Consider the following 27,255-nt stretch of genomic DNA (forward strand, 5'->3'; position numbering starts at 1 on the left):
CTTTGGCCAATCATTTTTAAAGTGGATCAAGCTGTTATACCAACGTCCCACAGCAAGAGTCAGAGCAAATGGGATTACATCTCTCCCATTCTCTCTGGAAAGAGGGACTCTTCAAGGCTGTCCCCTCTCACCAATATTATTTTCCCTAGCAATAGAGCCCCTAGCCATACTGATCAGAAACACCCCGGGTATTAAGGGCCTTATGTACAGCAATATCAAGGAAAAAGTATCACTATATGCAGATGACCTACTAATATATCTTGCAGATCCCAGGGATTCGCTGACCTCTCTGTTGCAACTAGTGGACAACTTTGGCCACTATTCCGGTCTGCGAATCAACTGGGATAAATCAATCCTTTGTCCTGTAGATCCGCTTCAACCACAACCCGTAGTACCCAATATACCTCTGAAGTGGGCCAACCAATTTAAATACTTGGGGGTCTGGATAACTGTGGATTTTACTAAATACATGTCACTCAACCTAGACCCCTTACTCTGGGGCCGCATAAATATAATAAAAATGATATATCTTCCCAAATTTCTATATATACTACACAACGCCCCGGTCTTTATCCCTAAAACCTTTTTTAAGACGCTTAATCAGATTATCCTGCCATTTGTCTGGAACAATCGGCCCCCTAGAATGGCCTGGATGAAACTTTGCGCTCCCCTAACTGAAGGAGGCTTAGCCCTCCCTCACTTTTACCATTACTACCTAGCCTCGCAGATACACTACCTACACTGGTGTTTTATTCATGACCCTTATAATCCAAATATGCAGCTTCAGGCAACAATACTAGGCTCACTGGAAGGACTGAGTAACTTTCCATATCGACACCTTAAAGACACAGGCCCACTACCAACAACCTTAACTATCCCGCATAAAGCTTGGACCATCGCACTCACTCTACTCAAACACCCGCCACCCTTACTTACGTCTAGGCTGCCTCTCTGGGGTAACCAATACTTACCACAACTTAGGTCACTACACAACTACATATATTGGCCTCGCCACAATATCAAATATCTGGGAGATCTAACAGAACACTCAACCTTCCCAACATACGCACAGATCCGAGAGAAAGCTCAACAACCTGCTCTCCCTTTTTACAAATATCTGCAACTGCGGTCAGCGTTCAGGGACCAATTTGACACTCTCACCCCACAGCTCACTTCATTAACAGTGGAGGTAATCCTTCATTCTAACAACTCAGCAAAGCTCACCTCAAATCTATACCAAAACTTACTTTCAGTAGGCCCCAAACCCTTTAATTCCGCACAAATATGGTGGACCTCCCAAATACCAGCACTCACCCAAGATGACTGGGAAGAGGCAACAGACTCTATGTATAACTGTCTCATATCTACTAAAGACAGATTAATACAGTATAAAACCTTTCATCACCTCTATATCACACCATTAAGGCTGCGCCAGATGGGCCGTACCCCAACAGATCAGTGCCCGAGATGTGCAGCAAGCCTTGCTAACTTCTTTCATATGATCGGTTCATGCCCCCACATCGCTAAGTTCTGGTCAGCAGTCACTAAATACCTATCAAACAACCTAGCCTTCCCCAATGTGACTGCACCTGAAACCTGCTTGCTAGGAGTCCTAGACAACATAATTGCCCAAAACAGCTCCCGGACACGCTACAGAATATTATTGTTCTATGCAAAAAAAAACAGTCGCTATGCATTGGATGGGCCCTACCCTGCCCACCATTACAGCCTGGAAGAATTTAGTGAATGTGGTTGCCCCTCTGTATAAACTCACGTACGAAATTAGGGGCGCACCTGACAAATTTGACAAAGTCTGGGGCCCTTGGTGTGATCTAGAGGGTAACTGAACGATCCTGCTCCCAGTTACATAATAAGCCCCCCAACGTCCTCCCAACCTGTTCTCCCACACCCTGAATACACATGTTCAGTAGGGTGATGGATCCAACATGCGGGAATTACTGCCAGCTACACACTCTGTAATGTCATACCTACCCACTCAATATTGGTAACAAATCCTTAAGGTAGACCTGGAAAAGAAAGACTAATGCGTCTTCCTCATTGCATTGTTAAATGTGATGTTTTGTGTTTTGTTTGTATGAAAAGTTAATAAAATACACCTTTCAAAAAAAAAAAAAAGAGCTTCACCCCAGAGGCCCTCCAAACACATGCACCATCTGCATGGATCATCTCAACAAAATGGACTAGGGGGAACATAAGGCTCTAGTCCCACCCAAAAATATTTGTCCACTTGCACTTTTACACTCCCTTTAATCATAATTGCCCACATATGCCAATATGACCACTACAGAAAATGGACAATGAGCACATTAACCCCAGACATACCAGTAAGATCTCTGCATTAATAGATTATGAGCACATTAACTCCAGACATACCAATAAAACTACTGAGTATGCCTATGCTGCTTTTCTTGCTCCGCCTTCCTTTGCTTAGATGAATGTTCTGAAAAATATAAAAAGTTAAAAAAAATATATATAAAAAGAGGGTTATGTGTGCCATAGTAAAGGAGAAACACAGTTTAAGGCAGATGAGCTCACTGGCATTGTTTTCCCAATAGCCACGTTGGCTAGTCTGGCCCTGACTAGGATGCCAGCAAAACAGCAGTTACCTCCTCTGTAATAGCTGGGGCAGCATCTTCTTACATGGAGGAACATTTTATTTGTCCAGATGGCCCTCAAGTTTTGACCAAACAACAATTATTTCTATCCAAGTTTGGAGGCATTTGTTCTGGAGGGCCACTTTCTGATATGTGACATTAAAAAATGCACGTGACTAAAATAAATTGGATCAAAGCCATGGAATCAGTCAGAGAAAGACTCCAGGACAGGAGCTACGAAGAAGAACTGGAGTGGTATCCATGGGCCTAGTACCTGGAGAGCCAGCAGACAGAAAGCACCGCATAGAAACTGACTGAGAACCGGTAACTTTTAACCCTCCTTCTACCCCGTCACCCCCTACCTCTTACACCACTAACCCTATACCCCCATTTCTACCCAACTTACCCTATTACCCTTTCTACTCAATCAACCACAGCCCGATAGAAATGAGAAATAATCGTGAAAACAAAAGGAAAAAAGATGCACAAAGTCAATATGTTATCAATTTTGAAGCCTTTATTATATAAAAGTAAGAAAAGCTGTCTAAATGTTGGACAAATAAGTTGATTGTTCTATTTCTTCTGTTATAAAAATCAATAAAAACTTTCAAATTAAAAAAAAAAAAAAAATTGCAGGTGACTGTCCAGCCATCAAATAACAATTTACTTCAGCTTTCTTTTCAATGATTTTTATTTGCTTTTTGTTAACAATTTACTTCATAAGTATCTGAAATCTGTGAAGAGAGAAGAAAGAAAAAGGTAAAGCAGCCCTTTTATTTCTGAGTTGCAGGGCCGAAGAGAAATAAACCTTATTGGTGTTCTGGTGTGGTTATTGATATTAAGTATCTTCATGTTGAGTAAAACGTTCAGGGGATCTTTCTTAAGGTTAGTTTGTGTTACTGAAAGTATTATATTATAAATCTGGGTCCAGAACCTTCAGACATTCCCACCATATATGCATTACAGAGCCCTTTTGGCCACATCCCCTAAAACATTTTCCATTTTATTGGGGGTTTATTCTGTTTAAGCGGGAGTAAACCATATACCAACGTGTTAAAACTTTATAGGCTCCAGTTTCCACTGGATAGCAATGTCTTGCCATTTGAAAAAAGTTCAGTTTCAGTAATTTTATGGTGGGTTGTGGAAATGTAATGTTAAGGGCTTCCAATTTAGTGTGATTTATCGTTAATCCTGAAATTTTGGCAAAGCTGTCTAATTGGTAAATTAAATTAGTTAGTGAGGTTAGTGGTTAAGAAATTATCATGAGAATATCATCAGCATATAGGCATTGTTTGTGGGTTTGTTGTCCTACTTGTAGTCCAGAGATGTTGCTGTCCTGCTTGATAAGTTCAGCAAGGGGTTCTATGGCAAGCACAAATAAGACTGGAGATAAGGGGCAACCCTGCTTGGTTCCTCTTTCTATATTAATATGATCTGCCATATATGAACGCCTTTCGGTATCACTGTAGGGTAGCAATAAAATATTTTCAAGATTTAAGGAAGCATGGCCCAATTCCCCATTTTTCCAAAATATAGTAGAGGTAAGCCAATGAGATGGAGTTAGACACTTTATGAATATCTACAGCTAGCAACCCTTTTGATTTGATTTGTTGCTTGTAGTATGCTGTAAAGTTCTTCTAATATTGTATGTGGTTTGTCTTTTTAAAACCTGTTTGCTCTAAATTGATTTGTTTCAGTATAAATGTTAGTTGAGCTTTTAAGTATTCGTCATTGCATATATCGCCCGATCTGATCAAATTAAACATGTTTGTTAAGTGAAGTCAGTTGAGAAACCAGTTTTCTTGTAATATAAATAACTTGAGAAGTCATCAGGGCCAGGAGATGAAGCTGTTTTCATGTTTTTTTATTGCTTTTGTTACCTCATCTGTGGTGATTTAGGTGTCTTAAGTTTTCTGATTGTGTAATAGATAATTTTTGGGAGTTGCAAGGTGGAGAATAATTTATTAGCTATTGATGAAGGAAAAGTGTCTGGTTATGCATACTGTGAGGAGTAATATGCAGAGAATACTTGAAGGATTTCTAATGGATTGCTTGTAAGAACTCCTGTTTAGTTCTAATTGTAGTGGGTGGTGGTGTATGATAAGCAGCTTAACTTTCTAGCTCGAAGTGTTCCTACCTTTTTGCTATGGGTATAAAATGTTTGCTTGGTCCATTGAACTGTGTTGTAGAGTTTTTATTCTATTTCTATAATTTTCTGGAGCGTATGCATTTTCTCAGTAGACAATATTTTTATGATTTCACCTCTAATTAAGGTCTTGTGTGCTTCCCAAAGGGTAATAGGAGAGGAAACTGAACCTTGATTTTTTTTTTAAAGTAATTCTCTACAGTTTGCTTAGTTAAAGTTGTAGGGAGTGTGTGGGGGGTCATGCCTTTATATTATATCTGCATTATATTATATATATCTGATAATATAGGTAATGAAGTTTGCAAATGTATTTACAATAGCTATGTCATTGTATTGTAAATAGCTTACAACTCCAATGGAGTGTAGGTGCATTATAATTAAAGGACCTGAATAATGATTTACTTTCAAGAAGGTTTTAAAAAAGGCTGTTTGCTAAGTTTTTGGTGCATAAGTTACCAATGTAATCGGGCTATAAAACAATTCACCTACAGTGGATATAAAAAGGCTACACACCCCTGGTAAAATGTCAGGTTCCTGTGCTGTACAAAAATGAGACAAAGATAAATCATTTCAGAACTTTTTCCACCTTTAATGTGACCTATAAACTGTACCACTCAATTGAAAAACAAACTGAAATCTTTTAGGGGACAGCAGAAACTTTCATCATATGTGCACTGGGGTTCATTTGGAGGGGTGGAACTTGATGGACCTTTGCAAACACAGTACAATAAATTTTTCCATATTTACACAAATCCATTTGATGGCAATATGCAGATTTATTTAATAAGTTGTCTTTAGAAATAATATATATATTATATAGTTGGCTGTTCATGTATTTTTCAATATATAATTGATTGTTTGCAATAGATCCGGTGTTGCTGGTCTTTTCTTCAATATTTAAATTCTTTTACCGTGCACCTGGGACAAGGATTGAAGCGGTGTGCCACCCTTGGTTCGATATATATATATATATATATATATTTGTATTTAAAGCTTTAAAACTGTAGTGCATTTAAGACACAAGCAATCTGCCTGTGACCAATCATAAGGGTTCTCATGGCCACAGTGAGTGGGAAAACGGTTACCTTTGGAAGATTTGCATGTATCGTATCTTTACAAAATGCATGTATCATATCTATAAAATGCTTGACTCTTTTCTGCAAACATGATTTTTTCCATGAGTACTACCTTATTTAAGAAAACAATGCAACATTGTGTAGAGAAAATATCGTTTCGGGTAATATTACTTAATTATTATTTGTTTAATATTACAGTAGATTGTTAATAATTTTTCAATTAATGTATATTTTATTAAACACATGTTAATGAATCCTCATAACCTGGAATACTTATGTACATATGCATTGAAGAATAAATATACTTAATTACATAAATATAACCTTTGGTAACAGGGGGTGTCCCTTGTGTGCCTGTAAATCTTAAAGGGATTCTGTCACAGGAATTCAGCGTCCTGCATTGAAATTCAACAGAGCAAACAGATTTTTTTATATTTAATTTTGAAATTTGACACGGGGATAGACATTTTCTTACTTTCCCAAGTGTCCTTAGCCAGTGTACAACTAAAAAAAAATTATAAATTCAAGAGTAAAATTTTAAATAGTAGTTTAATAGTGATTTTACCTTTAATATTTTTACCTTTAATATTTTAATAGTGATTTTACCTTTAATATTTTACCTTCCAATATTTAAGTTGCCACCAAGCTCTTGCTTTTGAATCCAGCTGAGGGGGAGGTGGGTACTCTTCTTTTACATGACAGTACATGCACCGATCTGCAAATTGGCTTCCATGCGCTTAATAAGTCAATTTTTCAGAAGGAGTAATACATATATATATATATATATATATATATATATATATATATATTAATATAGCAAAAAAGGGAAAGTTGTGCTCAACCACTACATTTTAAACCATTAGGCGGGGGTGCAATGAGGTTGTGAACACAAAATACATATAGACAACAAGAGATCCTCTGCACTCACCCATTATTAATATATATAAGTCATTAAGACATTCTGTGCATTAAGCTAGAAAGAAATGCCATCCCCTTTAAGCAAAACAGGGATTGTTTGTCCATATATTGCAATATACTTCAAGCTGGCCAACTACGTCAAAGTCATCCCTTCTGGCCAGTCCTACACTGACTTATGTGATTCATTAAGAATTCTACTGCTTCAATATACATTTAGCAAAGGGACTATATATACTCGAGTATAAGCCGATCCGAGTATAAGCCGAGGTACCTAATTTTACCTAAGAAAACTGGAAAAACTTATTGACTCAAGTATAAGCATAGGGTGGGAAATGCAGCCGCTACTGCTAAGTTTCAATAATCAAATTATTTAATAAAAGGACACTCACAAGTGCTTACATGACTACCATATTAATAAACACAAGGTATGGGCTGGAAAATGAGGCATCCAACATAAGATAACCATATGCAAGGTTGTAAAGGTTAATATCTCATTTAAGTTTACATTCAGACCTAAGATACGTTATGATAATACATGCGGCTGTTAGCACCACAACATGAACTGTAATACCTATGCCCAATAGGAACTGCATTGCAGAACTGCATAGGAGACAGTATAGGCAGCAATATCACCATGCATCCTTGTCCAACCGGCGCATCAAATACAATAATTTCATTCTATTCTTATAAATTTTGAGCCATCTCCAGTATCCTATATCCAAGCCTTGTGGCTTTCACACTCACACCAAAGTTGCAATAAATAAATATAAATATATATATATATATAAATATATATATATATATATTATACCTGGAAGAGGCCATGATGGTGAACCACTGACAAAGTGCATGAAAACTATAACGAAGTTAACTGCAGATTGGGCGATATATTGTATGTTTCTGCATTTGTCCTACCGGCTCCTGCACCCGCACCTCCCCAGCAAACAAACTCGATGCGCATCCTGTCCCCCCCCCCCCGTGCGGCGCCCAACAAGTACACACACTCGGCACGGGCATGTGTGTGCGCGCCAAGTGTGTGCGCTTGTGGGATGGCGCACGGGGGGGGGGCAGGATGCGCGCCGAGTTTGTTTGCTGGGGCGGCGCGGGGGGGGGGGAAGTCGTGTGTCCTCCTGAGCGAAGCACACACATGGCCGCGCTGACGCAGGACAGGGGCGAAGCACAAACACCCATATGGTTGCCCTTTTATTGGCTAAATGTATATTGAAGCTTTAGAATTCTTAATAAATCGCATACGTCATAAATAAAATAAAAAATTAAAGTTATTTAATCAGTTCTTTCTGGAATTTGAAGGCTGTGTGCAGATAGTTACAGTTATGTAAATGCATACTGAACCTGCATCATGCAGTGCTACCACAGACAGATCAGAAGACCTATGTTTTTACTCCTATTTTATACGATGATTGTACTTAAAAAAAAAAAAAAAAAAATACAAAAAAAAATCTTGTTTCTTTTGCAGGTATTGATTCTATGGAAAATTATGAAGAATTACTGCATCTAATTCGCTACAGGAATTGGAATACGGTCTCTCTGTTTGACAGGAAGTTTAAGCTGATCTGCTCTGAACTAAATGGCCGATACATTAGTAATGAGTTCCATGTTGAGGTGAGAACACCTACCTTACTGTGTAAGAATGTGGTGTGCCTGGAATATTTGCTTATAACCAGGGCCAGAACTAGGGGTAGGCAAAAGAACAACATGCCTATGGTGCAACAATGGGAGAGCGCCAAGCACTTACCTCTTATGTGTACCCCTAGTTCTGGCCCTGGGTGAGGTGAAACATATGTGCCCAGCAGCAAGCACTAGCATTTATCATGTGCAAAAGGTGTTGTGTCTCTTGTCTCTCATTCCATTCAATGCTGTCAGCCTGCGCTTTTAGGCGCACATGGAGCTTGGCTGGCACTGCGCCATTATGCACCCACTAGATATAAATCTTGTTATAAATCACAAGGTTATTTTAAAAAGGTTATTTTATCATGCAAATCAACACATTTTAATTCTCTCTGTATTTGTGACCATGTTGAAGCAGGTTCCAAAGCTGACCTTTACACAAAGAGGCCAGACATGGTGGCTGCTAACTCTGCTGTGCTACTCTCTTATGATTAGGTACTGGGATGCTGGCCTGATTGCTTTTTTGCATGCTCTGCTGACATCCTTGTATTTAAAAATACAAAAAAACAAAACTTATTTCAGGAGATCCAGTTATCTTGAATGCCTTAAATCACATTTTCCTTCCAGCTTTGATACTAACCCTTCTATTAAACCATAGGTTTTTCCTTGCTTACAAGAGGAATTTATTTAAGGGATTTTGCTTTAGTGATTTTGATGGTGTCATTTTTTATTTTGTATTACACTATCTTGCAAATAATTCTACAGTTTGACTTTTTATTTTCACAAATATATAATAATAATAATAATAATAATATATTATATTTATGTATATATATTATATAGTATCACAGTAACATAGTAAATTAGGTTAAAAAAGGTAGTCCAGTTTAACTAGACTAACAGCTATTTTCAACCACTTCTTGAAGCTATCAAATGTATCTGGCAGTACAATAGATTGTACAGGGAGAGAATTCCACTTCACTGTAAAAATACCCTCCTGTCGTCTAATATATAGATATCTAATAGATATGATCCCTGGTAGATTTATACATATTTATCATATCCCCTCTTAAGCGAATCTTTTCCACTGTAAACAAACCCAACTTGGCCAGACTTTCTTCATAATTGAGACCTTCCATACCCATTGCCAGGTTAGTTTCTCTTCTTTGGACCCTCTCTAATTCAATAATATCTCATGTAAGCACTGGAGACCAAAACTGCATTGCATATTCTATATATGGGGCATCACCAGTACTCCATTAACTGAAAGAATGAGCCCTCCTTCCATGATATATGCCCTTTTTAATACAGCTCAGAACCTTGTTTGTCCCTCCAGCTGCAGCCTGGCATTGCTTGCTACAGTCACGTTTATTATCTACAAAGACTCCCAGGTCCTTTTCTATTGTGGATTTGCCTAGTGCAGTCCCATTAAGAGTATAAGTGACGTATACATTTTTAAATCCCAGGTGCATGACCTTACAGTTATCGACATTAAATCTCATCTGCCACTTAGCTGCCCAGATTGTCAGTTTGTCAAGATCCAGCCACATGCTGGATCGAATTAATTGGGCTCTATAGTTTTTATGTTATCTAAAAATACTGATACATTACTTACAATACCTTCTCCTAAATTATTAATGAACAAATTAATGTTGGCTTAATGCAGAACCCTGTGAGACCCCACTAAGAACCTTACTTCAAATAGAAAACCATTACCATTAACACCTACCCTCTGTATACAATTCTGTAGCCAGTTTACTATCCATGTAAAAACAAGATTACTAAGACCAGCAGGCATTATCTTTAAAAGTAGTCATTTGTGGGGCTTGGTTTCAAATTATTTGGAAAACTCCAAACAAATAACTTCTACTACTACCCCACTGTCCAACTTCTTACTAACCTCATTATTGAAAGCAATCAAATTTGTCTGACATAAATTATCCTTTACAAAGCCATACAAATTTCTGCTCATAATGCCATTCTTCAGACTATAATTTTGAAAGTAATACCTTAACAAGCCTTCAAATAGCTTACCCACCACAGATGTCAAACTTTCTGACCTTTAAATGCCAGGCTGAGATAGTAATCCTCTTGTAAATATAGAGACTAAATCAGATTTCTCCAATCTATAGCTACCATACCATGTGAAAGTGAGAAAATCAGAGGCCTGGCAAAAACTGTACTAAGCTTTCTCAGTACCCGAGAGTGTTTTCCATCTGGCCCTATTGCCTTGTTTACATTAATTTTGAGTAAGCCTGTATGTACCATGTCAACCACTGACTAGTTTGAGAGGAACCATCATTGTTCTCAGAAAATAACTAATTTAGAGCATTTGCTTATTGTATCTAATATAACCACATTATTACCAGTAATGGAGCCACATTTTTAACCCACATCTTTTCACTATTAAAGGAGAAGGAAAGTCATTTTGGCATTTTACTGCCAGTAGATTTGCCACATTAGCCATCTAGAACACTATATTTATTCTGCAGAAAGTTTTACCATACCTGAATAAACAGCCCTAGAAGCTCCCTCTATTTGCTTAAGAAAGTAGCTGCCATTTTAGCTTGGTCTCTGTAATTTTGCTGCAGTTCTAGCCACTGGTTGCTCAGATCACATTTTCTTATGGGGGAGTGAATTCTTGTGAATTCTTATGTGAGGGGGAGCAAAAAAAAGTGAGGGAGAGAGCTGCGCAGACTTGTGCCTTAACTCTGAAGGAGAGGAAGTATAATACCGAACAGCATGTTAACAAAAAAAAAAAAGACCAGAAATCCTTTGTTTCATTTGATAAAGGACTCAGTGCAGCTTTTCTGTGAGTGTTTATGGCTATATTTACATAGACCTTTCTGATAAAACTTACCTAGTTTTTTACCTTCTCTATACTTGACAAATTTGGAGGGCTTAGTCTTAGCCTCTGCCGCAATGCAGTCCTCATTTTCTATCTTTGCCTTTCTAATTGCTGTTTTACAACATTTGTCATAGTGTTTATATTAATTGAGCGCAGCTTCGGTCCCCTCTGACTTTAGATTTTAAATGCCTTCCTTTGTTTCCCCTTAACTTATTTACTTCTGAATTAAGCCACATAGAGTGGTCATTAACACTCTTACATTTACTTCTTAAGGGAATATATTGTAAACAGTAATAAATTAATATCACTTTAATTGCCAACCATTTTTGATATGTTTTTAGCAAAAAAACATAATACCCAAATCTGTGGTCTGAAGTACTGTCCTTAAGAAGCTAAAACTAGCTTTTTGAAATTCAGAGTCTTTGTTGCCTCAGTGTACCAAACATTTTTGCACTAAACATTAAATTCGATGACATGATGGTCACTATTACCCAAGAGTTCTAGCACTTGACATTTGCTATACGTTCTGGGGTAGTTAATTAGTTTTTAGCGATCACTAGATACAGTACAGCATGGTTTTTAGTTGGCTCCTGGAAAACCTGTGACATACAATTGTCATGCTACTAGTTTATAAACTTGTATCCATTCCAGTGTTAAGGGTGAAAACACACTGGGCGATTTGTATACTAATCTATGGAAGCTAAATCGCCAGATTAGTTGTCATAACTGGGTTTTTTTAAAAGTTGTGCTGACTTATAGCTCCTTGTCTTAGCCCTAAGCACAGCATTATGCAAATTCTTTTAGGCAGCTACTGCCTTAGCTATTCAATTAAAATTTCCCTGTTTTATTCTAATGTTGAATGCTACTCTCACATATTCCAGTAGGTGGAGCATGAATTCAGCATTGCAGACAACATCTATGCTAATTTTACCTTTAGGAAGCTGTGACAGCTTTCTGTTGTCAGGAGTCATTACCCATTCCTGTATATATTAAATTTGACACTAAAGTTCTCACTTTCATTCACTGAATAATGTATTTAGAATGTGAGGATATTGTTCTTGGAATTCACTGTACCATTGTTTTTTTGACAGCAGATTGTAGCTAGAAGGGAATCTAATGAAATCATGTAGCTTACTATTCTCTGACTGAAAATGTGCATTAGAAAATTTTAATAACCTGTACTAGCAGTGTTAGGCAACTTCTATAAGGGCCCAAGTCACACACTGCATTTTTCTACTGGCAGTCAGCAGCAGCCAAAATCATACCTCCCAACTGTCCCGATTTTCACAGGATAGTCCCGAATTTGATAGCTCAACCCACAGTCCAGATACTTACTGAAAGGCCCCTCATTTCTTTTTGATCTGCTGCACTGAATGCTAAAAAAAATACAATGTTTCTCATAATTACCGTATATAGTCGAGTATAAGCCGACCCGAATATAAGCCGAGGTACCTAATTTTACCTAAGAAAACTGGAAAAAAGTATTGACTCGAGTATAAGCCTAGGGTGGGAAATGCAGCAGCTACTGCTAAGTTTTAATAATCAAAATAAATACCTAGAAAATTACACTAAATGAGGCATCAACAGTAAATTAGCTCTGTATGTGGAGAAGAGGGTCAACAAAAACAATATGGTATCAACAATGATAACTTACGAGTACTACCCCCTTAGCTCAATCAGCAACCAAGCTAAAACACAAAGAGTTAAAATCCTTCAAAACTATATATAGTTTATATAGAATATAAAGTGCAATGTCTAGTGCACAATGAGATAGGTGAGGATGGTAGATGAAGATGAATTTAAGAGCGAGCCAGGGCACTGGAGGGGTCTGGTTGCAGGTGGCCTAATTTGCACACAAAGGAGAGAGGGTGCTTGTCTGGAGGGACCCATGGCACCCGACGCAAGTATAAGACGAGGGTGACTTTTTCAGCACATTTTGGGTGCTGAAAAACTAGGCTTATACTCGAGTATATACAGTAAGTAATTTTTGGCAGATAGCCCAGAAAAGTTAACAAGCAACACCTGCACTTAGATACAGCTTAAAGGACAATTTCACCTTTTTTAGCAAAACTGTAATAACACATAAACAAGACCCAAAAACCCCCAGAAATGTGTTCAAATTTAAATAACCTGCCAGATTTTTTTAAATGGGATTGGTATTTTGGGGATGTGGTTGCAAAAATGGGTGTGGTCAAAAAAATTGCCACTACATGCAGCATTTCTTTTTGTCCCTCTTCACATTTTTTTAAATGTTGGGAGGTATGTAAAATGGCCCTATCATCTCTCCTAATAATGTAAAAGGAATACTGTCGCTGAAAACAATTATAAAAAAATAAACCCATATCAGTTAATAGTGCAGCTTTAGTAGAATCCTGCACTAAAAACCTGTTTTGTAAAAGTGCAAACAGATTTCATATTTCCCCAGGTGCTCAAGGCCATGGGACTTGTGCTCTGATAAACTTCACCATTTACTGTTAGGCTTCGAGTTGGAGTGATATCACCCCCCTCCTTTCCCCCAGCAGCTGATCAGTAGAGCAATAGGAAGGTAACAAGATAGTAGCTTCCTGATGCCTCTACTAAAATATTTAGCTGCCTGGACTGTTAGGACCTTCAAGGGCAAATGGCACTGATGGTTCTGTCCTAAATGATAGTGAGTGGGTAACTAGGAAAAACTGCCTATACTGCATCCCTGTACTTTAGGATGACTTCAGACAATTCTCTGTCAGCTAAAATACACTGTGGAAAAACTGCCCCATGTGCCATTAGCCTCAATTAGTTTGTATAGTAAAGGAAATATACAGACCGTATGTACTTGTTACTAATGGCACATTGATTTCTATTAACAATAACTCCAAATCCTAAATTGTACAGTTAGGGGTAAGAAGTAGTGGTACCCGAAATACATATACTACAGTGAGAGACAGAGTTTAGTGGTACCCAAAATCATTAAGTATTGTGGGATCTTTAGCCCAAATACTTTAATACAATGAGAGGCAATGATTTGTGACACCCCAGACCCACTTACCCTTCCAAAAAGCAGGTTTCCTGAAACCTGGGTAAGATTTCAGCATTGTTAAGATCAAAGTGAAGCTATAAATCGTTTGCATTGCTAAATGTGCTCACTTGTCCCACCTAGTGGTAGACATGAGAATAGCACCCAAGAAGGATTATGTGACTAGGGTCGAATTGAGAGTACATCAAAAGCAGTTACTGTATATTGTATAGTGCTGGCTACTACTAAAAGCTCTGAATCAACAAAGTGACCTGAGATGGCTGCCTACACACCAGCATTACAGGGAAAAATACATTTGTTCAAGAATAAAATTTCAGATGGTAAAGTGTATTATTTGCAATTTAAACCATTTAATTTAGAAATACAAAGTTCACCATAAAAATCATGGCAGAATCTCTTTAAATGAAAAGCAATCTGAGTGACCCCTAAACCTCTGCCATTCACTTTGGGTTTTGGTCTGGAAATGCACAGCAATTTCTTCACTGGCGATTATACTCAGAGTATATTTCCCATGACAGTATTAAGTTAAGTTTTTTTTTTTTCAACTACAATTTTAGCTTTACATAGATATACAATGTTCTTATATTAGTTGTAGTACATACATCTGTAAAAAAATGAGGATAGAAGAAAAAGGGACAAAGTTAAGAAATGTAGGACAACTAGATACTATCATGTGACAGAAAACTCACCCAAACTAGTTACTGTGGTAAAAGAAACTACATAAATATGGAAGGACTTCTGAGCAAAGTCAAAGCATTGGGGTGATAGCAAGAATTTGTACAAGTGCACAAGTCACATGTGGATGAAACATTTGTGGTTAAATTTGAGATACAATATCGGAATAGTAAAGGGGTGGGTTTATGTGCAAGTTACTCGGCAAATTAAACTGAACTGCTATATAGCATTTTGGCAGGTTTCATTTAGACCAGAAGGTTTAACTTTTAAACTTAGATCTACTTAAGAAAGCTCAGGGGCAAGTACAAAGGTGCCAATATATTTACAGTTATAGGACCTATTATCCGGAATACTTGGGACCTGGCAGTGTTGGACTGGCCCACAGGGATACCAGGAAAACTCCCGGTGGGCCCAGGTGTCTGTGGGCCCTCCTGCCTCTTTCCATTTGACCTAATTTATGGTCATTCCCTATTTCTTTATGGGAACACAGAGACTAAGTATACAGAAGAATAGATTATAGTATGTAAATATAAAAGACTAGGAAAATATAGAGGTTGAGTCAGGAGAGAATGAAAAATAGTTTGGAGAGTGGGCCACATGGTCTAGGGTTTTCTGATGGGCCCCTGGTCATCCCAGTCCAACACTGGACCTGGGGTTTCCAGATAATGGGTCCTGCCTGTCATTTTGGATCACAATACCTCACGTCTACTAAAATAATTTAAGCATTAAATAAACTCAATAGGATTGTTTATACATCAATATGAATTAATATTGCATGCAGCTTAGTTAAAGGGGAGCTTCACCTTTAAAGGGGTTGTTCACCTCTATTACTCTCTACACCATACTAAAAGTTAATTTAACCCTTTAACTGCCAGCCAATTTGGCCAAAGTGGAACTTTTATTGCCAGACTGTTTTTGAATTTTTTGCGCTCTTTCACTTTTGGGGCCTTTCCTAGGGGGTACTTTTAGTTTACCTGAGAAAACAATATATCTAAAGCATCTTATCTCCCACATATCATTAGGTACCAAGATAAAACACCCTAAATATGAATGCTGGGGGTCCATTAAACAGTTTGATGCCCAATGTGCATAGGTGTACCTTAAAAGATGCAGGTTGAGGGTGTGGCCCCATTGAGTTATAATAACAATATGGTTACAGCGGATACAGAAAAGGAAGATGTGCTTAACCAGTTCTTTTCTTCTGTGTATACAGTAGAGGAGCCAGAGTGCCAAGTCCCACCCAATAGCTGCACTGTTGCCTCAGCTCCAACTACACAGTGGTTGGCACAGGATATGGTGCTTAAAGGGTTACACACGATAAATGTAAACAAGGCACCTGGGCCAGATGGAATACACCCTCGGGTACTGAGAGAGCTAGGGGCAGAATTGCAGTGGCCCTTGTTTCTGATATTCTCAGACTCTCTTTCATCAGGTATGGTACCTAGGGATTGGAAGAAGGCGAATGTCATTCCCATATTTAAAAAGGGAGTAAGATCTCAGCCTGGCAACTATAGGCCTGTAAGTTTGACATCCGTGGTGGGCAAGTTATTTGAAGGCTTGTTAAGGGATCACATTCAAAATTATGTAGTGGAGAATGCCATTATGAGCAGTAATCAGCATGGCTTTATGAAGGACAGGTCATGTCAGACCAATTTAATTGCTTTTTATGATGAGGTAAGTAAGAAGCTGGACAGTGGGGATGCAGTAGATATAATCTATTTGGATTTTGTCTTAGTGAAGTCGTTTGCACATGGATAGAAAACTGGCTACAGGATCGGGTACAGAGGGTGGTTGTTAATGGTACATTCTCTACTTGGAGTAAGGTTCTCAGTGGGGTCCCTCAGGGTTCTGTACTGGGTCCACTTTTGTTTAATTTGTTCATAAATGACTTAGGGGAGGGTATTATGAGTAATGTATCAGTGTTTGCAGATGACACAAAACTCTGCAGACCAGTCAATTCTATCCAGGATGTGACATCCCTGCAGCAGGATCTTGACCAACTGGCAATCTGGGCAGCTAAGTGGCAGATGAGATTTAATGTGGATAAATGTAAGGTCATGCACCTGGGATGTAAAAATATGCAAGCCCCGTATACCCTTAATGGGACTGCACTAGGCAAATCCCTAATGGAGAAGGACCTTGGAGTCCTTGTAGATAATAAACTTGGCTGTAGCAAGCAATGCCAGGCAGCAGCTGCAAGGGCAAACAAGGTTTTGAGCTGTATTAAAAGGGGTATAGATTCACGGGAGGAGGGGGTTATTCTTCCCCTTTACAGAGCGCTGGTAAGGCCCCATCTAGAATATGCTGTTCCGTTTTGGTCTCCAGTGCTCAAACGGGACATTATTGAGTTAGAGAGGGTCCAGAGAAGGGCAACTAAGCTGGTAAAGGGTATGGAAAGTCTCAGTTATGAAGAAAGACTGGCCAAGTTGGGTCTGTTTACACTGGAGAAGAGGCGCTTAAGAGGTGACATGATAACTATGTATAAATATATAAAGGGATCATATAATAACCTTTCTAATGTTTTATTTACCAGTAGGTCCTTCCAACGGACACGAGGGCACCCACTTCGTTTAGAAGAAGGGAGGTTCCATTTAAACATTCGGAAAGGATTTTTTACAGTGAGAGCTGTGAAGTTCTGGAATTCCCTCCCCGAATCAGTCGTGCTGGCTGATACATTATATAACTTTAAGAAGGGGCTGGATTCTTAGCAAGTGAGGGAATACAGGGTTATGGGAGATAGCTCTTAGTACTAGTTGATCCAGGGACTGGTCCGATCGCCATCTTGAAGTCAGGAAGGAATTTTTTCCCCTCTGTGGCAAATTAGAGAGGCTTCAGATGGGGTTTTTTTGCCTTCCTCTGGATCAACTAGTAGTTAGGCAGGTTATATATAGGCATTATGGTTGAACTTGATGGACGTATGTCTTTTTTCAACCCAACTTACTATGTTACTATGTTACTAAGCATATGGCATGTAGGGGTAAAAAATTAAAATATCCCCATATGGTGTATAATTTCTGTTATTTCAGTTACTGCAAAATCAACACATTTACTGCATTTTATGGGCGTAATGCCACGAAAAATTATCAAAACTATGAAAATAGTGTTTATGAATTTTCTCGTCAGCCAGTTTCTGCAAACAAAACCCCTTACTTACAAATTATGTGTTATAATACCAACTAACTGTAGAAAGTAACAGAAACCCCTGAAAACCCTATAGTTTTGGAAAGTACACATTCTGACAAACCTAATGTGGGTAAAGACACCTTTCTACACCAAAATACCAATCTGCACAGCTTTCCTGAAGTTAGCATCTTTTTATGGCCTTTCTGAAAATCACCTAAAAATGGTGCAATTTGCCACATTTATCTTACACAATTTCTTACATACAAATGTAAATCACTCCAAATATGAAAGCCAATGATTTACTGAACAGTTTGATGCCCAATATGCATAGATTTACTTAAGTATGTGGTTATGTACAGACCAAATTAAAGTAATGCATGTGAATTTTCTAGCCTGCCAACTCAGTTTCTACTAACAGAGCCCAGACTGCATATTATGTGCCGTAACACCCCTTAACTGTACGGAGACCCCCAGAAAACCATATATTTTTGAAAAGTACACATTCTGACAAATCAAACATGGGTAAGAACATCTTTCTACACCAAACTACCAAACCAAAAGCTGTCCTAAACTTAGCAGTTTTGACGACATTTCTGAAAATGTTGCAATTTGCCACATTTATTTTACACAGTTTTTTACATACAATGTCAAATTACCCTAAATATGAACACCAGAGGTCTGCTGAACAGTTTGATGCCCAATATGCATCGATCTACCAAAGTATGTGGTTATGTACGGACCCCAAATGAAAGTAGCGCATACAGGGGTGGCCAAGCTGCCCCCCCATCCCCGTGACTGCGCATGTGCGCCAAAGCACACGCAGCAGGGTTGGGGGAGGGGGTGTCGCGATGGATCATTGTCCCCACAATGACTAAAGAGAGCATACCAGGGGTAGCCAGGAGAAGCTCCTTCCTGACGCCCCCCAATAGTTGTGCCCTAGGCAGCTGCCTCTTCTGCCTACCCCTAGTTCTGGCCCTGAGCGCATATGAATTTTTTCACCTGCCAACTCAGCTTCTGCAAACAGAGCCCCCAACTGCATATTATGTGCCAAAAGACCCCCAGAAAATCATATATTTTTGAAAAGTACACATTCTGACAAATCCAAAACAGTGAAAAAACAACCATGCAAGTGTAACTGCAATAACATTTTTAAAAAATGAATTACAATTTGGCAAATCAATGAAATAACAAAATAACACACTGTGAAATAAAGATTTTTTTAGGGGAAAAACAAAAGACAAAATGATAAAATAAGGAACTAAAAAAAAAAAAAGAAATTATATGTGTGCATGTTTGTGTATACTTGTGTGTACACCTCTAAAAAGTGTATGAATGTGTGTATGTATCTAGACAAAGGAATATCAGTGCTAGAAACCAACATACGATGAGTACATAATTTGTTTTAAATGCAAAGTGTATGGATAAGGTCTTTAAGTAGTGCATAGACACAGTTTACTCTTGCAACCCCATTTTCCATAATGGAGCCCAGATTTTGTGTAATTTGATTACACAATTTTAACACTGTTTTATTTCCATCCTTATGGAAATGGGACTTAAAAATGATAGATATTGAAGTCTGAATATATCCACGGTTAAATGTGAGCTTGTCAGTTGTAACAAGTTGCCTTAAAGGAACAGTTACACCAAAAAATGAAAATGTATCAAAATAATTAAAGGATAAGGAAAGGTAAAAACGAAGTAAGCTTTATCAGAATGGTCTATGAAAATACAGCGATAAACACTCACAGAAAAGTTGCACTATCATGGTCCTCAATAAAAAGAAACACAGGAATTCTCCTCCTTTTTTTTGTAAACATGTTCTTAGGGTATCTGACTTCCTCTCTCAGAAAAATCCTTCATTCCTGGGGCCAGAGTGTGCACAGTTCTCTCCTCCCTCCTGCTCTTCCCTCCCATAAGAATTCATAAAACTCACTCCCCCCACCCTTAGGAATGTGTGATCTGAGCTCTTTAACGGCTAAGCTGTAAGCAGGAAACTATGAGAACCAAGGCAGCTGCAATCTTAAACAAACAGAGAAAGCTTATAGGGCTCTTTACTCAGGTATGGTAATGCTCTCTACAGAATAAATGTAGTGTTCTAGGTGGCACTAATGTGGCGAATCTATTGGCAGTAAAATGCAAAAATTCCTTTCCTTCTCCTTTAATATTTCTCTAGCGGACCTCCTGTCAGTGCAGACGTTGGGTTTTTTTTTCTTCATTCACCTCTGGAGGCAGGACAGAAAGTTGATGACTCCTGGTCCCTCGTACTGTATATGTCAGTCAGATCCACCTTCTACCATTGGTTCTTTGCCCTGCCTCAGAGTTGAAGGACAATATTTATTGCTTAATATGGTTTCTCTCTTTTTATTATCATTTTCAATCTGGTGATTTCACGAAGAAGACTCCAGGACCATAGTGCAAAATTTCCAGACTAGTTGGACACGCAGAGCTGTTCTTCTGTGGAATTATCTGAGCACATATGCAGCCTTCCAGGACACGCAGGGCTGTCCATTAATGATATTTGGTCTGACTACTCCTGCTGGATACATACTGACATTGAAAGATTACTAGAGCATGCAGACCTGCTCAAACAGTAATCCTGGCACGTGTGAGCCTGGGCGCACAACCTCCAAAGCATGCAGAGCTGCTTAATGTGGAGTTGAGGAGTTTCAGTGTTCTGCCCTGTGGTGGTTACAACTAGGAGAAGGCTCTAAATATCTGCTATTGCACTGCCTCAAGGGGTGCGTCAGTGGCCAGAGAGTGAAGTTATTCTCGATATGTCATTTCACAGTAGGAGTTTGGTTTATTAAATGAGCCGTGCACATATCCTAGTTGCCAGGAAACGTTTCAGGAAGTTTTGTGTGCAGTAGGTTTTCTGCCAAGGAACAGATTTGCATAACACGATCACACTGCACCTTGCTAAACGTTCTTAGAATGCTAACAGCAACGGTGGCCACAGGCTCTCCCTCTTCACAGCAGGTTTACCACATTTGCCATACAATCAACCACATTGACACTGCAGACTAGTAACCCTGTGAGTATTATAATGGAGGAAGCTGACTCACTGAAAGGACTGAAAGCTGTTGTTCGGACAGAAAAAAGGAAAAAAAAAACAGATACGCTGCCTTAATGTAAGACATGCGCTACTTAAAAAACTGGAGAGAAATTATTGCTCTGATCGTAAAACTACAAGAAGGACTTCAGCTTTACAGGAAGCACCTGTCCTATCTCCACAACCACCCTGGACACAACTACAAAAGGGTCCCAATTTAATACTCTGTGAATAATACACTTCCACTACCACCTGCCACGCAACCATCCTTGGCAGAGCCCACCACCCCAATGCCATTGGACTAAGGTCCAATATCCCAAGAACCAGCTCAGGTATGCCACAGTTTGAGGAATTTCTACAGTGGATAATGAACTCTGTCCTACCACCACATATGCAGGCGGCACAAGAACAAAAAAGACGTAAAGCCCCAGCCACTTCCACTTCCCCCTCAGATTCTGAGGAAGGCCTAGCGGCAGACTCAGAGGAGGAGGAAAATGTCACTGCAGCTGACATATCTGACCACCAAGACCTCCTCAGCTAACCCTGAGACATCCAGAAACTGCTCAGAGACATGATGCAGACTCATGTAGCATTGTAGGATGAAACAGTAGCACTTTCCAAACCAGATAAGCTATTAGGGGCTTCCCAATTTTTAACTCTATAACACTGGCAATAGAGACTGAATGAGGGCAACCAGAGCAACGTATTGCTTTTAAACAGAGTCTTTTTTAAGACCTATCTGCTACAAGATGAACACCAAAAAAAAGTAGGACAAAGCCCCAGGTGGATTCGGCAGAAGCATATTTTAAAGATCCATTAGACCGAGGCATGGAGTTGGTATTTGGAAGGTCTTATGTATAGGCAGCAGCCATACTTAGACCTGCATATGCAGGCCTAGCTTGTACAGCTAAACATTGGGCACAGGAATTGGTCCGATATACACCTTCCTCAAGGCAGCAGCTCCAAACAGCAGACGATGCAATGGAGGTGGTAAAGCTAGCTGCTCAAACTACAACCAAGAAGGTAGTGGAAAGTCCCGCCTTATGGCTGTGACCCGATTTAAAGCAAATGATATCCAATGTCACCTTTTTACCTCCAGAAAAAGACACAACCAACAGATACTCCAGGAGGAGACATATTTTCTCTCCTCTCGTATTAACTCCGGGGCCCCCTAACTGACAAAAATCAAAATAGTGTCAAATCATCATGGAACTAACAGGGCTGGAACAGCAAAAAACCCACCACCTCTTAAACTACCTCTGCCTGACTGGAACCAACAAACCATCACACACTTTGTGGGGGGCAGATTACAGGCATTTTTCAGGATATGGGAAACACACGTGACTGGGTACTGAGCATTATTTTTTAAAACTAAAAGATACCATTTCCCTGCCTCTCTTACCAAGGAGATTTATCCTTTCTTCTACAGGGACTCACCTACTCCCACAGGCAGTCAAAACTCTCTTGTTGACTGGCGTGTTAACAGAGGCCCCAGACACAGAGCGTACAAAGGCTTCTATTTGAATATCTTTTTAGTTTGTAAGAAGGAGGTCCTATGAACCCTGTGGTCTCAAATAAAAAATTCAAGATGGAATCCGTCCGGTCAGTGATAGCAGCCATAGTACCACAGATCTTTATGACTTCTGCATTAAGATTCTCAGAGATTTCTCAGATTTGCCATTAACAACAGTCACTATCAATTTACAGCAGTACCCTTTGGCCTATATACTTCTCCACACATATTTACTAAGGTGCTCACCCCAATAATTGCCTACCTCAGACCCTTGGGGGTCCTTGTCATCCCGTATCTACATACAAACTTGCTTTCAGGTACAAACATGGTTGACTAATAAACCTGTAAGGAGGCCCGGGCATGCGGCACACGTACTTACATCTATGCACACCGGTTCCCGGGCTCCTCCATTTAGGCGCGCTCCCCAGTTATGTGCATCGCTGTGTCGTGACGTCACTTTTGCTGCCAAATTTTAATTTAAAACTGGTTTCTTGTTTGTTTTGAATCGCCTAAGCTGGTTCTGTCTTCCTACGTTCCTTGCTAAGCTCTGTATTGATTGACTACTTGGTTTTTGACTTGCCTGACCTTTTGATTACAATCCTTGCTGCCTGCCACTGACCTTTGCCTGACTTTGACTTTGATTCCATCTGATCCCTCCTGTACCGCCTTTTGGAAAATAACCTTGGCCGTGAGTAAGGATCCCTGTCTATCCTGCTGCAGAAAGCCTGGGGCCCCAAAAGGGCATCGTGAACACTGGGGTCAGCAGGGCTCTCCTGCCTCACTTAACAGGTTATTCCCTGGTAGTTTCGGGCTCCTATATATACAGTCCATAACAAAACCACTGCAAGAGCTCACTCAGCCCAAGTCAGACCATACTCTTCCTAGGACTGCAATTCAACTCCAGCACCCTTGCCACAGGACAAAGTGCACTGGTTAATAACCACGACCCAGTCCTTCCTAGCCAAGGTGATGGTCTCGGCCGAGGACTGTCTACGTCTGTTGAGCTTTATAGTTTCTGCATTGGAGGCGATCCCATCTGCCAGATTCCATCTATGACCTTTACATCGTAACTTTCTGAAACATTGGAACTGGAACTACAAAGACCTCCAACATACAGTTGTGACCACGAACGCAAGCCTAAGACGCTGGGGGGCAGTTTACCAAAACCCACCTCTTAAGGGATTTGGTCTCAGAAGAAGAGCACTCTACCCTTCAACAACCTAGAACTTCAGGCAATGGCTTTGGCATTGGAGGGCTGGTCCATGCTCCTCAGGTCACACCCAGTCAGGGTACAATCAGACAATGCCACAGCAGTGGCATATGTCAACAACCAGGGGGGCACACAAATCGGCCTAGCCATGCAAGAGGTATCCCGAATTCTTACTTGGGCAGAGCGCACTGTACCCAGCATCTCCATAGTCTCTGGAGAACTGTAAAACGGACTATTTAAGAAGAATGAAAATTGACCATGGGGAATGGTCCCTCAACACCGAGGTGTTCCACCAGCTAGTCTGCAGATGGGGAACTCCAGACAGGGACAACCTGGTATCCAAATGCAATGCCAAGAACAAGGGACCTGGGTGCAGCATTTGCAGATGCCCTGGTCATCCTGTGGAACTTCAGGATGGTGTATGCCTTTCCACCATTGGCCTTTCTACCCAGAATAATCAGGAAAGTAAAGAACAGCACCACCACTACCATCCTAATAGCTCCAGACTGGCCGAACCAAATGTGGTACACAGATTTGGACCTTTTTTTAGGCTTCTAGAGCTTCTTAGTTCTTTAATTGGGTGCACATGCACAGTAGAGTGAGAAACTGAGCTTTAAATAACCAGGCTGATTTAGTATGGGCACAGGGACCTCTCTTCTTGCTATTTACTCTGTTGTCTCTCAGTCTCCTCTCTGTCTGTATCGTATCCACCAACTGAGCTTAACAACCAAACTGAAGGTAGAAGGTGAAGCCAACCGATATATAGAATGGAACTTTGTCCTGCCTCCAGAGGTGAATGAAGACAAAACTCCTGATGTCTGCACAGGCAGTTCGGGCCTATGAGAGAAGGATTTTCCAGTGAGTCGAAAATCCCCTTATTATGTACTATTGCCCTGCATGGGTAAAAGTTTTGTGTTTGCTTCAGAAACACTTATATAGGTTATATAAATAAGATGCTGGGCAGCCATTCAAACTGAAAAAAGGAGAAAAAGGCACAGGTTACATAGCAGATAACAGGTAAGACGTATAGATTCGTATTGTATTCTACAGAACTTGTCTGTTGTTTGGTTATGTAACCCGTGCCTTTTCTCCTTTTTTCCTGCTAGAATGGCAGCCCCCATGGCTACACAGCAGCTTATTAATGTTGCTATACTATAGTATTCTTTCTGAAGCAAACACACAACTTTTACCAGTGCAGGGCAACAATACATTATATTTTAATTGTTTTCAACAATTTTTATTCTTTTAGTTGTTACTAACTGTTCCTTTAATTTTTGATGTCCATTCACAACAGGTTTTGTTGTTTTCTTTTAGCTGTAATCAGTAAAAAAAAGTAGGAAATACAGCAATGTTAATCATGGGTTTGGTAATGGTTAGCCACTGTTTCAGTTAACACCTATTATCATTATTCAGCTCATTTTGTATTGCCCCCATGCCAGGTGAATGTCATCCACACTGCCAGCCATGTTGAGGTTCCAAATCATATTATGGCTCAACCCCAATTTGTTCATCCAATGCATCCCCTTTTTGGAGACTTGACTGGTCACAACATAGCTAACCCTCATGCTTCATCAGGTAAGACAATTAATGATCCACCCCTTATAAATGTTATCCAATTTAACAAAAAAATGATTTTTCCTATTTGCCTGATTGTAGTATGGTTAGTCTCATGCCTGTTAATAGTTTTGCCTCTAATTTTCTGCTGATAATGCAACCTTTTTACTTTCAGATGCATTTCCATAAATGTATTTACCAACTGCCAAGCAATTGTTCAACATCTTTTTCACTTAAAGGAGAAGGAAAGGCAAAATTTATTAAGCATTTATTAAAAAGTACTACTATTGCTGTGTAAAATCGCTATATTCCTGGCTTGCCTAATGAAAGAATTACAGAGATACACATACTAGAACTTACATGCTTGTTTCAGTGAACGGCGCCGCCATCTTATCCAGCGTGTCTCTATGGGCTGAAAAGCACAAGCCGGCTCCCTGCTCCTGTAACAAAGTTTCTGCAGCTCCACAAACCCCCCCGCTCCTGCCACAAACAATCTCCCTCGCAGCACCAGCCCACCCCCCCCCCTTTCCTCCTCCTGCTTGTGAGAGAACTCAGCAACGCTGCGTCGCCATGGCAACCGGACGCTTCTGCTCTCTGTCTATGCGCTGCCTGTAGAAACGAGTCCTCAAGTCCTGGAAAAAGCGAGGCATTATGGGAATCTTCTCTACCCAGCTCAGCGTTTTTTTGGCTTCTGATCTTCTGAATGGGTGAAGTATGGGGAGACTTAACTCTTTATTAGCCTTTCCTTCTCCTTTAAGTGGCATTTCCTTTTTCTGCTGCAAAATCTTTGCAGAATTAGTTTTTTACAACATTCCTGAAAAGTCTTTGCTTGATATATTATTTGCAGGTTTCCTAATTACTGTGAACCATGATCACTAATATTCAGACATATACTTTTACCTACCCTATTAGTAAATTCCATTTAGAGCCTTGGTCTTCTTTGAAAGCAAAATAATCTCATAATACTAACAGTTACATGCAACCCTTATTAAGGATCCCTGATTCCCCTCCAGGCTTAAACTACAGCGCGTTCCAGTGGTTTTACATGTGCCTACACAGAAAGACCTGCCACTTAGCCACCCAGATTGCCAGTTGGTCAAGATCCTGCCGCAAGGATGTCACATCCTGGATAGAATTGACTGGTCTGCAGAATTTTGTGTCATCTGCAAACACTGATACATTACTCATAATACCCTCCCCTAAGTCATTTATGAACAAATTAAACAAAAGTGGACCCAGTACAGAACCCTGAGGGACCCCATTAAGAAACTTAATTTAAGTAGAGAATGTACCATTAACAACCACCCTCTGTAACCGATCCTGTAGCCAGTTTTCTATCCATGTGCAAACGACTTCACTAAGACCAATAGACCTTAGTTTAGAAAGCAGTCGTTTGTGGGGAACGGTATCAAATGCTTTGGCAAAATCCAAATAGATTATATCTACTGCATTCCCACTGTCCAGCTTCTTACTCACCTCATCATAAAAAGCAATTAAATTGGTCTGACATGACCTGTCCTTCATAAAGCCATGCTGATTACTGCTCATAATGCCATTCTCCAGTACATCATTTTGTATATGATCCCTTAACAAGCCTTCAAATAACTTGCCCACCACGGATGTCAAACTTACTGGCATATAATAATATAGGAATGACATTAGCCAATCCATTCTTCCAATCCATGACATTAGCCAATCCATTCCTCCCAATCCCTAGGTACCATACCAGATGAAAGCGAGTCTGAGAATATCAGAAACAAAGGCCACTGTAAATCTGACCCTAGCTCTCTCAGTACCCGAGGGTGTATTCCATCTGGCCCAGGTGTCTTGTTTACATTTATCTTGTGGGACACACGCTCAGCCTGCATCTTTTTACTATTAATATA

General features: G+C 39.7%; 1 protein-coding gene across 1 annotated transcript in view; it reads left to right on the top strand.

The window, feature by feature from the left end:
- Positions 1-27,255, top strand: part of clstn1 (calsyntenin 1) — a 144,586-nt gene that overhangs the window by 106,835 nt on the left and 10,496 nt on the right. Inside the window, exons 14-15 of the mRNA XM_002940310.5 lie at positions 8,233-8,378; positions 25,255-25,390. Of these exons, the coding sequence (XP_002940356.2) occupies positions 8,233-8,378; positions 25,255-25,390 (282 nt within the window). The remainder of the gene's footprint in view (positions 1-8,232; positions 8,379-25,254; positions 25,391-27,255) is intronic.

The sequence above is a fragment of the Xenopus tropicalis genome, chromosome 7 (assembly GCF_000004195.4).
Source record: "Xenopus tropicalis strain Nigerian chromosome 7, UCB_Xtro_10.0, whole genome shotgun sequence".
Lineage (NCBI taxonomy): Eukaryota > Metazoa > Chordata > Amphibia > Anura > Pipidae > Xenopus > Xenopus tropicalis.